General features: G+C 53.7%; 1 protein-coding gene across 5 annotated transcripts in view; it reads right to left on the bottom strand.

The window, feature by feature from the left end:
* Window positions 1–14,428, bottom strand: part of FCSK (fucose kinase) — a 17,946-nt gene extending 3,518 nt beyond the window's left edge. For 3 of the 5 annotated variants that reach the window (XR_012509246.1, XR_006727109.2, XM_045521488.2), the window contains exons 1-20: window positions 13,990–14,218; window positions 10,014–10,114; window positions 9,505–9,656; window positions 8,669–8,719; window positions 7,547–7,672; window positions 7,120–7,192; window positions 6,634–6,731; window positions 6,144–6,224; window positions 5,460–5,579; window positions 5,109–5,280; window positions 4,627–4,739; window positions 3,890–4,021; window positions 3,628–3,798; window positions 3,067–3,131; window positions 2,360–2,730; window positions 1,572–1,782; window positions 1,235–1,401; window positions 920–1,141; window positions 424–567; window positions 142–261 (exon numbers count right to left, since the gene is read on the bottom strand). Coding sequence is in view for 3 of the 5 variants with exons in the window: in XM_045521488.2 (XP_045377444.1) it covers window positions 142–261; window positions 424–567; window positions 920–1,141; window positions 1,235–1,401; window positions 1,572–1,782; window positions 2,360–2,730; window positions 3,067–3,131; window positions 3,628–3,798; window positions 3,890–4,021; window positions 4,627–4,739; window positions 5,109–5,280; window positions 5,460–5,579; window positions 6,144–6,224; window positions 6,634–6,731; window positions 7,120–7,192; window positions 7,547–7,672; window positions 8,669–8,719; window positions 9,505–9,656; window positions 10,014–10,114; window positions 13,990–14,054 (2,755 nt within the window). In the remaining 2 variants the exon portion in view is untranslated. The other 2 variants (XM_045521492.2, XM_010960971.3) reach the window with 2 other exon arrangements.

Raw genomic sequence — 14,428 nt, 5'->3', positions numbered from 1 at the left:
AAATCAGAGCGAGAGAGACAGAGTGATAAGAAGGAAGCTCTAAACATTTTAAGGAGCAGCATAGTTCTCTAGCTGTCTGCAAGTCCAGGAGAGCCCCCAGAGGCCCTTGAAAAGTGCTTGTGACCTCCCTCCTGCCCATACCTGTGGTGAGAACCTGCTCCAGGTGTAGCACTGCGTGGATCAGGGCCTCCATCCCCACCGCCCGGCCCGCAGCCCGCTGCAAGGCAGCCAGGGCAGCCCCTGCCAGGATACTGCTAGTGCCTGCGAGGTTCAGAGGAGGGTACCAGGCATGAAGCAGGTCTGTCCAGCCAGTCCTGCACCGCCCACTCCCTCTCCACCAGGCAGAGGCCAGGGAGGAGATCAGAGGTGAAGCTGAAGTGGGGAATGGAGTTGATGGGCAGCGGGGGTACAGAGCCTGCTCACCGAGGCCAGAGCCATGGGGCAGCTCAGACCAGGTGTGTAGCTCAAAGCCACCCCCGAAGGTGCACAGCAGCTGCTCACTCAGCGGGAGCTTGGAGTGGATGCTCACGATTCCCGCGCAGATGAAGGCCGCCTTCAACAGAGCACCTACAGAATGAGCAGCACACAGCAAGGAATTTGGTGTCCAAGGGTAGAAATAGACACCCGACCCCACACTTAGGCTGGCCTGGGACTCATCTAGGAGATAAATGCCCAGCAGCAGTGCAGACCCCATCCCAAGCCACAAAAGGTCCTCTAAGCTCCCCATCACCAGCAAATGTGCCAGCTCTACATCCTTCACCTGCCCTCACCTGGGTGGGTGACCTCAGGGCTCATCCGCCAGACTGCCTTACTCTCAGGCCAGGCCCCCCGTGGTCTGCAGGGTCTCTAGGGTTCTGCCCCCATCCCCCAGCTGGCTGGGTGTGCCATCCCCACCTGCACACGTCATTGGTGCCCTGACCTGGGGCATGGGGTTGGCAATAATCCTGCAAGTCATCCAGGCTCCAGCACACTATCTTCATGGCCATTTTGTCCTGCTGAGGTCCCACTGCCAGCCGCAGCTCAGGCTCTGGGATGCGGCGTGCCCTGGCCCCAATGGGCCGGCGGCCATCCACTCGCACAGCCAGGCCCAGCACTGCCCCACCAAGCTCATAGGCAAGGGGCGGTGTGTCACTCCAGCCCCCTGTGGCAGTTGAACAAGACCAAGCTGGTTACAGGGCTGCTAGCTCAGCTTTGGGCTGGCTGCTGTCATCCCCATTCCCCACAAAGGGCTCACCAGAGAAATCCACTCGAGCCGGGCACTCAGCCACCACCCACTGCCCAGGTATGGGCAGCTCCACCGGTTCCATGGAGACAAAGTGTTGGGCTGACATCACAGCCTGGCGGATCAGGATCTGCCCAGCCCCCTCATAGTGGCGGGCAGCTCGCACTAGCAAGGCTGGTCTGCCGGGGGGAAGAGAGAGATGGCAGGATGGAGCCCCAAACTGAGGGCAGGCTGCCTGGCTTTGGGGACCTTACTGCCCTAGGTGATCTGAGGATGCCGCACCTCTGGGTTTCCACCTCCAAGGACAGCAGGGGGCTTCTCCAAGGGTTTTGACATCATTAGCACCCACCTGCTCAGCCACTTGTCCCGCTCTTGAGCAAGTGCCTCCACGCCCCCTGCCAGGTCTCCACACTCCAGATACGAGAAGGGCTGCACCCACTCGGGGTTGGCAGCTGGCCCACTCCGTAAGCCTCCTTGGCCCTCTGCCATGCAGCCCAGTACATCCGCCACACAGGCGAGTGCCCGGGCTGCCACACCAGGGTCTCCTGCACCAGCTGCCACTGAGGGACCAGAATTTAGGGTAGCTGGGGAGGGAGCCCACCCCCATCGCCCCATACTTTTGCCCAAGATGCATCCTTGCCTGGCAAAGTTCTCATCCTGCCAGCCCCAGCCCAGACATGCCTCTGTACCTCCTACCCAAGACGCCTGTAATGATTAAGAGCTCAGGCTCAGGGAGCAAACCACCACCAGCTGCGTGAGTGAATAACTTAAGCGGAGAATGAAGTGCTGCCTGTGAGGTTAAGGTTGAGCCCCCAGCCAGTGTGCCTGGGCCCCTACATAGGGCCGGCCCCATCCCCTTGGGGCTCTGCTGGAGCTCTTCACCCACATCCAGCCCCTAGCACAGAACATGCAGGCTTTACTCCTGCTCACAGGACCCAGAGGCTCAGCCCTAAGCCTCTGCTTCTCACCAAACTCCCCACTAACAGGGATGGAGCTTCCCAGAAACCTAAACGTTAACTCCATTTCTCCTGCTTTAAAGTCTCATGACTCCCTAGTACCCTCAGGGTGATGACCTAGCGGGCAGATAGGGCAGGTGATGCTGGGTCTGGCTTCCCAGCAGATGCCCAGCACACTCACCCTGGTCCAATGTGGCCATCAGGGGCCCAGGACAGCCCTCGTGGACAGCAGCCCGGATCAGCGGGCGCAGGCTGAGATCCTGCCGAGCCTCCAGCACACGCCTCACCTTATGCTGGGCCTGGCGGAAAAACAGGTCCCGGCGGGAAGCCAGTGTGGCAGCCCGGTCCAGGCACTGCTGCAGCTGCTCCCAGGAGAGACGCCAGGAGGTTCGCCAAGCCCGCAGAGCTTTGCCCCCATCCTCCTGGGGGTCCAGCATCCACAGCATATCCTGGGGCCCCAGGGCCCTCGAGGGGTGGAGCACGGGAAAGAGGCGGGCACTGAGAAGGCAGCGTTCAGTGGGGGGCATGTCTGGGTCCCACAGATCCCAGTCTCTGATGTGGGGAGAAGACACATTAGTAGGAGGGCTCCTGCCTGGTCACCAAGCCCTGACCACCTGTTAGCTGGGGGTTAGCTCATTCATAGGAAGGATGAACTCCTCCAGAGGTGGCACAAATGGGCAATTTAGGGAGGGAGGCCTAGCTGCCCTGCCTCCTTTCCCAGGCCACTGAACAAACCCCAAAGCCTGAGCACGGCCAGGAATTTGAAGTTGCCCAGGGAGAAAATGCTAGGGCAAATCCCTGCTCCTGCCCCAGAGCAGCCCCTTTCCCACTCCCTGCCTCACCCTGGCTGCTGAGGTCCACAGAGGCCCATAGGGCCATCAACCCTACCGAATGCCTGTCTTCTGGAAGAATTCAGTCCAAGACATGTTGAGATACGTTCCTGTCCCCTGTCTCTGGGGGAAGAGAAGGAAGCAGTTAGGGCTGCAGGGGCCACAGGAAGGGGTTATGGACAATAAGGCCAGAGGACCGGGAGCTGCTCAAGAAGGAACAGAGAGATGGAGGCACACAGGCAATTCTGAAACACTGCATCAAGCCCTGGACCTCAACACTCCTGCCCAAGTGCCTGGAACTTGGAGAAGAACCTGACTCTAGGCCAAACCCACCATAACTGGCTCTGCAGCCCAAGGAGGTCACCTCCCTCTCTAAACCTCAGTCTCTGGCCTGTAAAATGGGGATAAAAGTCCCCACCTAGCCCACCTCAGAGGAGCCAAGGAGTTAGGTACTCAGACTATACTGGCCTACTCAGACTATACTGGCCACACCCTCCACACAGCCTATCTCTCAGGTGAGCGCTCAGAGAGTCCTGCAGTGGAGTTGGGGCTGGGCTGGGAACCCCAGGGCTCCCCAAAGCCTAAAGATGGGAGCGACAGCATGCAGGTGAGCACCTACTTCCCAGCTGTCCAGTCGGCCAGTGAGAGTGAAGGCCCAGCCAGGGGAGCCATGTAGCTGCATGTGGTGTCCCTGCAGGATCAGGTCACGCAGCTCCAAGCCATGCAGTGCCTTGGACTGGGCTGCATCCAGGCCACTCACAAAGCAGCCAGTGCCGATGTGAATGGGGCCCTGACAGGGGAGAGAACAGGCATCCCACTAGGGCAGCACAGCCCCAAGCACCAGCCCAAGACACATAGGACCTTGGCCCCCATAGCCTTGCCTTCCCTCTGCCTGCATTCTCAGGCCTCACCCGCAGGTGGCAGTGCTGCAGGACACTTCCCGGACCCAGTTGCACAGGGCCCTCCAGCAGGCAGCTGACCACAGAACTCCCAGTCCCCAGTAGCTGCCGCTCCTGTGAAGCCAGGGAGAAAGTTGTGAAGCATGAGGGCAGTGGCTGCCCTAGTCCTCCTTCACAGCCAAGGCCCCAGCCAGAATTCCTGATGCTCCCCATGCCTGTCGACCAGCCAGATCCCTCTCTGTACCTCCCTGGCCCCAACCTCAGACTGACTCCCATCCCACCTTGTCCCCCAGGGGCACACTCTCCCGGCCTTCTCCTCCAGAGCAAATCTGAACTCAGCAATGGAGGTCCCACTAGATGACAGCTCCCCCAGAAAAACCTCTCCCACCTGTCTAGCTACCCCGACCCCTGCCACCCTGAGGGCCACTCTGAACTCTACCTGCCCGCATCACCACAAAAGTGCCTGAATCCCCAAGCAGACCCCTTAGAAAGGGTTGAGGCAGTCTTCTCTAGCTTCTCAAGGCAGACTTGGATGCAGAATCCTGACTTGGCCACTTACTGGCTCTGTGGCCTTAGGCAAGTAACTTAACCTCTCTGAGCCTCCAGTGCCTCATGCGAGAAATGGAGATAACACCTACACTCATAGGTAATCTGTCCCAAGCATGAGCTATTCCTTCCCCTCTCTGCAGCCCCCATCCAGTAGGCTCTGCTGGCCTTACCTCCACTTGGGAGTGCACGATCTGGGCCCCAGGAGCTCCTGGGAATGTGAGGCTGTGCAGGAACTCACTGGCTGAGTTGGTCATGTAGCTGTAGCTACCGTCAGGGACATATGCTGCAAAGATACAAATACTGACCCCAACCCCCTGCCTGCTGCAGCTCTGATATCAGACTGGGCCTCCCACCAGTATGGAAATGAGCCCATTCTGCTGATGGGGAAACAGATCCAGAGAGGCTCAGCAACTTGCCCAAAGTCAAGCAGCTAGAAAGTAGAAAGACCGGGACTGGAGCCCAGGAATGAGACAAAGGAAGAAGGGAAGAATTTCCTCAGCAGGAGACTCTAGGGTAATTGTCCAGTTCATGCACTCACTAGGCCTGCCTGGTTCAGGAGCCCGGGGGCCAGGCAGGTGGGACTGGAGCCTCATTCTGGAGGCCCTCACTCCCATGACCTCCCCACTCTGGAGAGCCAAGAGGCAGTACCCACCCAATGTGAGGGGCTGATCACGAAGCTCCCTCCACAGCTCAGCCCGGGCACCATGCAGATAATCTGCGACGTCCACATCACCTTGCCCCATCTCCGGGGGCCGCCCCACCAGGAAGTCCTCCCTTCTCACATTTCGGGCCATGCAGAGCAGGATGTCAAAAAATAGAGACAGCTGGGGCAAGGGTAGGAAGCACTGCTATTAGTGAGTTCCTAGGTTGAGCTGGGGCAGTTCCATCTTTAGAGACACTGACACAGAGAGTAGAAAGGACTGGCCTGAGGTAACACAGCCATGCTGTCAGTGTCAGTGCCTCTCACCCAGGCCATGACCTCCCAGCCCCTAATCCCAGTCACCTGGACAGGCCGGGCTCCAGAGTCCAAGCCCATGTAGGTGCAGGCGTCCAGAGGCGGGCTCACATGGGTGGCCAGGAGGTGCTCAGCAGTCTCCACAGAGAAAAAGGCAATCCCAGAAACCTGGAGAGGGCCCACACAAGGGTCAGGTGGGAGACCCTGGGGCCAGGCTTGCCCCGGAGTAAGGGAGGGGGGTAGGTGCAGATAGGCCAAGCAAGTCTGGCTACCACATCGGACAGGGTCCTTCATCTTCTGGGCCACTCCAGCATCCAGATTCCAGGCTTACTGGGGGCACCTCCCACCAAGAGTGCCTCAGCAGGCACCTTCTGGGGCCTCCTCAATATTCAGGTCTCCTCCCAAACCCAGTTCTCCATATTCCCTATGGTCTAGTCCCAAGCCCCTACTCACGACTTGTATTTTTGTCCTTAATTCTAGGAGGACACCCACCCCCCTAGTCTGGTTCTAGCCTTTCTGGTTTGGGATAAGAACCTGAATTCAAAGGCTACCTCTTCTTCAGATTCTGGCCCCACCTGCTCCCCTGAATGCCAGTGCCAGATCTTCCTCAGATTCAGGTTCTAGCCTGCCCCAAGATCTAGGAGTGACACTCTGCCCTGGGCAGGAAAGCAAACCCTCCCTCCCCCATCCCATAGTTTCCAAAGGCCCCCAACCTGGACCTGGCAGTCATACCAGTGGTACCCGACCATCAGGCTTGGCACATTGCTGGATCTCTGCCTCGGTGCCCCGGTAGTAAATGTCCAAAACGAAGCCCTACATGGAGGGAGAAAACAGAGTTAGGGAAGCGAGCAAGAGAGGATCAGGAAGGAGGGCTCGCAAGCGTGTTCTCCAGATGAAAATCTAGGACACAAGTCTGACAGGTCCCAGAGTACTCCCAGGGACACAAGCACCAGAGACCCCCACCTTCTGCTGTTAGAGGCAGAGGGAAGATTTTGAATGTCTCCACAGCCCCAAGCCCAGGCACAGGGCCTGGCACAGGGTCAGTGTGTAATTCATGTTTGGCAAAAGGCTAAGTGAACATAAGAGCTGCTGCCATGGGGGGAACTCCCCTGAATCCAGACCAGGCCAGAAAGTCCAGGATGAGGCTTCCCAGAGCACAGGATGAGGAAGCCATCCCAGGAAGAAGGCTCAGCTGTCCACGCCACTACCCCAGGGGCACTACCTGGGAGTCAGTGAGGTAAACACCGTGGTTCTGGGCGTAGGTCATGCTCCCTGGAAGGGCGATCACTCTGGCTCCCTGGAAGCCGTCCCAGCTGATCCCTGTAGGTGGGGGAGTCAGGAGGCTCTCCAGGGACCCCCAACCCAAGGCAGAGGGCCCTGGCCAAGAGGAGGCAAGAGCTCAGGGCAGGGACATCCAGGCACCTCTACAGGAATACGGTTTCCAAAGCCAAATGACATTCCTCTGGGAGAACACCACCACCTCCTCTCCTAAAGTTCATTTACAGAGGCCTTAGGGGCAAAAGGGGCAAGGCTGAGTGTCTCCAGTGGGGGAAACCCTGCTACCAGTTTAGGCTTCATCCTTCATATCTTATAGCTTCCCCCTCTAAATAGGGCAGCAGGCCAGGCCCAGAGACGGGGTGGGTGAAGAAAGGCAGAGCCCACACTGGCTGCGGCTAGGGAAGGGGGTCCCAAGCCTTCTCAGGCTCACCTGGGTTTGTAGGAACAGACAGCAGCATGTCAGTACTGCAGACCCACACACCTGGTGGGGAGCCAGGGCCCAGCTGTGGGGGAGAGAGAATGCAGCTGGTGGCCGGGTCCAGCCCTTCCTCTGCTCCCAAACAGCCAGTCTCAGCCTGTTCCACGTGCTCCAGCAGCCGTCTTGTCCAGGGGACCTTGGGCTGCTGAGGTAACAGGGACCTCCCGAGATATGTGGTGACAATGCAAGCCCTCCTGCTTACTTCCTGGGGCCATACCTCCTCCTAGTGTGGCCAATGCTAACTTCCTGAAGCTCTAACTAACTCTAGGCACCCAGAGCCATTGTTCCTGGCGTCCCCCATCTGAGCCAACACAGACTACAGTTGGTGGCGCAGTGGGAAAGCAGGAGGACAAGGCCCCATGGCAGTAGCCTGCCTCACCCGATGGCTCATGATGTCCAGCAAGCAGTCCAGGTTGCAAACTACGGCCTCCACAGGGGCCTGGCGGTTCTCCACAGGGAGGCAGGTGAAGGCCCGGCCACAGTCATCGAAGGGGAAGTCTCGGCCCTAGGGTGGGAGCAGGGACAGGCAGAATAGCTTGAGGCAGAGAGCCTGGGTGGAAAGCCATCAAGCTAGAGGACTTTTACAAAGACTACCTTATGATTGTTTTAATTACATAATTATGGTAAAAAAAAAAAAAACTAGAAAATGCAGATATGCAAACAGAAAAACAATCCTTCAGGGATAATAACCACTGCGCTCCTTTTTAGGTACACTCTTTCATATACCTCATATGAATACCTTTTCAATTTTTTTTTTACAAAAATGAAAAAGGTGGAGACAAAAATTCTCTCTCTCGCACACACACACACTAGTACAAATCAAAGTAGGGAAATAAGATTGGGAACTATTTCAATGTCAATATCTTGGCTGCAATTATACTATAGTTTTAGAAAATATGACCACTGTGGGGATCTGGGCAAAGTTTACAAAGACTTCTTTCTGGATTATTTCTTACACTTAGATCTAGAATGATCACAATCAAATTTCCAGTTAAAAAAAAGCTGAAATCATTAAAAAAAAAAAGTGAGATCATTCTACATAAACTTGTGTGGCTGGACTTTCTTACTGACCAATGAAAATATATTCACTGATGCTCATGGAGAGCCAGGCCAGGCCCCAATTTAAGCATTTAACGGGTCACCTCAGCACATCAACACAAAGCATGAACTCCTGTCGTCCTCTTATGGATGAAGAAACTGAGGCCCAGAAAGGGTCAAGTGACTTGCCCCAGGTCCCAGAGCTGGTAAGTCTCTTTCCAGGTCAACACACAGAGTTAAATGGATATTTTAATCATTGCCTAATATTCTGCCAAGAGGATATGCTGTTTATATTTAACAAGTTCCCTATTTTGGACACTTGGATCAATTCTGATTCTGATTCTTCTGGATTTGCATGATGAACACCTTGCACACAAAGGTAAAAGATGCCCCAAAACCTATCCAACCTGGAGGAACAATGGTTCTAGCCTTCAGCATGGCCCCTTCCCAATATTCTACTAACCATGTGCAGGATGAGGATCCAGGCTGAGTGCAGAACATCTGACGTGACCACCTGTCAAACGTGGAAGAGCCCTGTTGCCAGAGGTCTGCAGATGGCAACCAAGGATGGCACACTCTTGTCCAGGGAGAGACTCCAACACAAATCCACACAAGTACCAAAGGAACAACAGGCAAGGTCAAGACTAATGGTCACAGACAGGCAGGAGGCAGCCCTGGCCCCTCCTGGATAAGGGGGCACAGTGGCCCTCCAGTTGGGCTGTCCCCAGTCCCCTTTTTTGGGAAGGCTGAAGGCAAGAATGTGGGACTAGCTGGTGGGGTGACTCATAGTAAGTCAGCTCCATGGCAACCACACAGTGGTCCCCTCCCCTGCAGGTACCTACCAACCCCATCACCAGAGCGTGTCCATGTCTGTGACCACCTTTGCTCCCTATGCCAGGGTGCCATGCAGGCAAGGTGCCCAAGTGAAGTGGCTGGGTGTGTGTGGAATGTGGGCCCAGTGGGGACGATGACACCCATCCCCTGTGCAAATGAGGCCCACCGTATCTCAGTTAAAGCAAGCCATGCTATGTGAGAAAGAGAGCCTAGGGTAGCAAGATGAGATTCTTCCAGAGAAGCCAGAAAGCCTAATTCTGAGATTCTGGCTCCAACTTTCTAAAACCACTACAAAGGCTAGCCCTGCCTTCTACCCTGACCTGGATGAGTCTGCCCAATTTACAGATGCAAAAACTGATGCCAAATGGGCAGGGCAACAGAGCCAGAAGAGCTGGGACCTTGGAAAGACTCTGTCTGCAACCCCCATCCCTGCTGTGCCAAGGGAGCCACTTTGGGAGCACTCACAGTGAAGCCTGCACGGGCACTCAGGTGCTCAGCAGCCACCAGCAGGGCATTGAGGGTGGCTCCTCCACTGCCCACACGAACCTCGGGGTCCTCCACAGCCAGCAGCAGCGTCCTGGCAGGGATCTGCTCTCGCTTCTGTCGTATTTCCAGCTCTGTGGTCAGAACATGGCTGGGACCTGCCCTGCCCACCCTCCAAGTCTCCCCGCCCTGGTCCCAAGCACCTAAAGCAAACCTTGACAGTCACTATTTTATCTTCTTTGACTTAGTAGCTTTTCATGCAGTAGCTCACTAGATCTTTGCCCAACTCTGTGATGTAAGTACAATTACTCCCATTTCACAGATGAGAAGACTGAGTCTTAGTGAAGTAATATGTGCCAGAGGTCACATGACTAGGAAGAAGCAGAATCTGAGTTTGAACCCAGGTCTGCCTGGCTCCTGGGGCTGTAGGGGTATGTGGCAAGGAAGGCAAAGGGTGTTCTACATCAGAGCAGGGAGGGAGGGTCCCCTACCTTTCTGGAAGACCTCAACGCTGTCCTTGTACTGGCATGTCAGGATGATGACCGTCCAATCAACCCCCTTCAGCTGCTCCATTTCTGTCAAAGTTGGCTTTCTGGGCAGAGATATGGGTATATGTGAATTTTTTTTTAATTATCATATCTTAAAATTGATTTTTTTGGTTGTAAATAGTTTTATGAATTTTAACATATGTATAGATTCTTGTGGTCATGACCTCTACATCCAAAAAAAGTCCCACAAGCTAACCCTTTGCAGTCACACCCTCCTCCATCCTGCACCCCTGACAACCAGCCATCTGTTCTCCAAAGCTATAGTTGGAATGTAGTCTTTCGAGATTGGCTTATTTCACTCAACATAATGCCTCTGAGATTCATCCAAGTTGGCTGTGTATATCCATAGTTCTTTCTCTTTTTTGGCCAAGCACTATTCCATCACACGGACATTCCACAGTCTGTTTCTCCACCCACCCACTGGGCTGCTTCCAGGTTTTGGCAATCATGAACAGAGCTGTTATAAACATTCATGTGCAGGTTTGGTGTGAACATAAGACTTCTTCTCTCCAGGTAGATACTTAGGTGTGGGATTACTGGGTCATATGATAAGGATATCTTTGATTTTATCAATCTGGGTGCATGTGATTTCCTCAGGAGAGGAAGTAAGGGGAGCAGAGTGGGGTTGGCCGTGGGTCCCACCTTAAGGCAAGGGGCTGCCGTTTCTTACCGCAGACCTCTCATTGTCCAATTATTAGCTGTGAGCTGGGGGAGGGTGGTTCTAATTTCCAGGTTTCTGAGGCCTAGGGCAATTTCCTGAAGAAGAGGGCAGCTGTGGGAGGGGAGTTCCAGCCTGTTCAAGGGGATCTGGGCAGTGTGCCAACAGCAACCACCACAGGGACCTCAGAAGGGACCTCCCCTCTCAGAGTCTCCAAGCCAGAAAGGGGCTGTAACCCCACCTGTCAGCCGTCTTCCTCCAGGGCACCATGAGCAAGTGAGGGGAAGGTGAGGCCAAAGCTGTGGCTTCACCCTCTCCCATTCCTCCCAACACTCCTCTCCTACCAGACAAGAAACCAATCTGACTCCAAAGCTCTGGCCTCCCCAGGACCAACGTAGATGAGTCCCTAGGAGTGCATGGGCATCCACCTCTGGCAGGGTCCCAGCTGCTGTCCCATTAAATAGCCCATCCCCACCTCTTTCCCCCAGCCCTTGAAGCTCTGTGTGGGGAGGGACATGGACTGAGCTCATGCCATCCTAGAGGTGCCCTGAACACAGGTCCAGCAGTCAGCCCATGCCCCAGCCAGAGCTAACAGGAAACTTGAACCTCAGTTAACGGTTTCTTCTTATGCCAGATGCTGCTGCCACCAAACCTATGGTTAAGGCTGACAGACACTGCCACTTAGCAACACCCACACCCCCACAAGCTTTCAGGGAAAGCCTCCACAACTAACAGAAACTGGTCTGTTCCCTGCTCAGCCCATGAGGGAAACCCAGAGGGGAAATAAGAGCTAGAGATCTTGGCCAGGCACCTGAGGTCAAAGTCATTCCCCAGGTTGCCCATCTGGCCTTCCCAGAAAAGAGGGTGGCCGGGGATTCCAGACTGGCCACAAACTCCTTGTGTGATCTTTGGCACCCCTAACCCTCTCTGGCCTCCTGTAGTGGGAAGTGTAACTGACAGATGCCCCATCTTGTTCACACGGAGGCCATGCTTCCCACCAACCAATGACATGAAGACAGACCCATTCCTGCAAAATGGGGATCCTCTGACAGGTAACCTTGGCTCCAGAACTCCCCACCAACCCAAAAGAAATTGTCTTAGAACTGCACTGCAATCTGAGAGCCTTCCACCTATACCTTTCTTCCTTCTGGTGCTCTGTCTCAGGAAGCAGACATGGAATGCAAACTGACAGCTCTCCTTGCTTCGTCCAGCTCCCCCCACCCCCAATAAATCTCTTGCAAGTCTAATCCCATCTTGTCTGCTTCTCCAAGGATCTAAACCAACATAGGAAGTGTATCATCTTCTCTTGGCATCTTCAAAGGTAAAACTACTGTAAGAACCTCTAACTTAATGTCTGGGAAGTACTTTCTTTATCCTTAAAGATGAAGAAACCGAGGTACAGAGAAATTAAGTAAATTACCCAATGTCACACAGCTAACAAGTGGTAGAGCCAAATTTGAACCCAGACACCTTTTTCCCAGAGTCCATTCTCTTTACCACTACATCAAACCTACTTTGCAGGATTGAGAAAAGAACAAAAGTACTAAATGTATGTAAAGTGCCCAATACAAGGTGACAATGAAATGGGGATGATGACATTAATGATAACAGCCGCCAGGAGTGAGCTCACTCACCCACTCTGATCCATAGTTAAGACACTATGATTTTTCATCCTCACAACACCACTGCCAGGTAAGTATTCTGTCTACTTTACAAATGCAGTCATGACTGACCTGGATCTCTCAGATTCTTATTTAGGTAATGGTGACAATGATTCTTATTTAGGTAATGGTGACAATGGTGACAATGATCCCAAGTGAAGGCACAGAAAAAAAGCAAGGAAGAAATGCCCCAAGGAGAGTCCAAAGGTCTGAGCCCAGTCTTGGTTTCAGCATAGTGACCAGGAGCCATGGGCAGGTGACAGGTCATGGGCAGAGGAGGGAAGACAGCATGATCTGGACTGTACCTTACTAGAGACTGGGGCAGAGGAATAGTCCTGGTCTGGGAATCAACCCCCAGAGCCTGCCCCCATCTCTGCCTCTTCCTGTGTGATCTTAAACAGGTTACTTAACCTCTCTAAGCCTCAATTTCCTAATCTGAAAACTGGAGCCAAAGACACCAACCTCCTAGGACTGTTGCACTAAATAAAACATAAAATATGTGGCACACAGCAGGAGCTCAAAGAATGGTAGTTCTCTCCAATGGAGAATAGCAGCAGGAGAGTTTAACTTGATTGACCCTGAAGCATGTTGGAGTGAAGGCTCTGAAATATTCTCTGGGTCAAAAATGCCCCTGAAGTAGGGGAGGATATAGCTCAGTGGTAGAGTGCCTGCTTAGCATGCATGAGGTCCTGGGTTCAATCCCCAGTACCTCCATTAAAAATAAATAAATAAATCTAATTACCTCCACCCTAAAACTCAAAAAAGAAAAAAAAAAAATGTCCCTGAAGAAGAAAAAATCAGGGAAGGCCTGGGAACATCCACTAAGGCTATGTAGCCAGATCAGCCTAAAAGGTATTTTGAGAACACAAAAGGAATGTTACCAGTAGCTTATGGAGTGTTTTTTTTCAGGCACCACACCAAAGACATTGACATATCAGCTCATGTGACCCACTCAACAGCCCTATGAATTGACTATTACCACATCCATGTTATATGTAAGGAAACTGTAGCTTAAAGAGATGAAACAGTCTGCCCAAGGTCATTTACAGCTAGTATAGGCAGGTCAGGTATGTCCAACTCCAAGGTTCATGTTCTTAGCCACCCTGTAGAAACAAAACATCTCTCCTGGAGTCTTTGCCCTTTGTCATACCTGACATTTGTACAGAAATCTTAGAGAATTCAGGGCTCTGTGCCAACATTCTGCACACTTCCAATAGAACTTCATCTAGTGAGGCTAAGTAGAAATCGTTTTTAATATTCTCAGCCACACGCTGCCCAAAACTGAGATAGGGAACGGGAGTCAGGGACAGAAAAAAATAATGCCTCTTCATGTACGCTTTCAAAGAGAGATGGGGCAGGGATTTTGCATTTTAGAGCTTTAAAGAGAAAAAAACAGGCTCACAGAGGGGCCTGATTTGCCTTCGGAAAAAAAAAAAAGAAAAAAGCAGAAGAAAGGTGACTGGGAATAAAATCAAGTTGCAAATTGCACAAACGGCATATAATTGAGATTTGCGGATAATCATGAGCCCCGATGGGGTAAACTGAGGCAGGAGAGGCGACCTCAAACCAAAATCAGCAGCGCCGACATCCAGCGGCCCACCTGCCTGTCCTTCCTGTCCCGGGTGTCCCCAGGTCCCGGAGCTTCCGTGGAAAGACCCAGACCATCTGCTAGAGGGACACGCCCTTACAGCGCTGGCAGAGTTCCCGGAGACTCTTCCCTAGTAGGAACTGGGCAGCCAGTGGCCTAGCTGAGTCCTAGTGGTCCAAGAGTGTGGTCGGGGAAACGACGCGGGGACTGGGGTATGCGGCTTCGGGACCCAAGCGGACCGACGTACCTGCCTCGGCCAGGCGTTCAGCGCAGCGGGCTCTTTAACGTGGGCTGTGGGTGCCTTAGCGGCGCACCCTGGGAAATGTAGTTTCACTCCTCTGCCCGCCCTGGCTTGTCCTCCCCCAAAGACCAGCTCCGAGCTACCGCATGAGCTAGCGGAGATGGTCAAGGCAGCGCTTTCCTCAAGGGCAGTGAGTCTTCACATGGAGAA

This window comes from Camelus bactrianus, chromosome 9 (assembly GCF_048773025.1).
Source record: "Camelus bactrianus isolate YW-2024 breed Bactrian camel chromosome 9, ASM4877302v1, whole genome shotgun sequence".
NCBI lineage: Eukaryota > Metazoa > Chordata > Mammalia > Artiodactyla > Camelidae > Camelus > Camelus bactrianus.
This window is presented reverse-complemented; position numbering and strand designations above follow the sequence as displayed.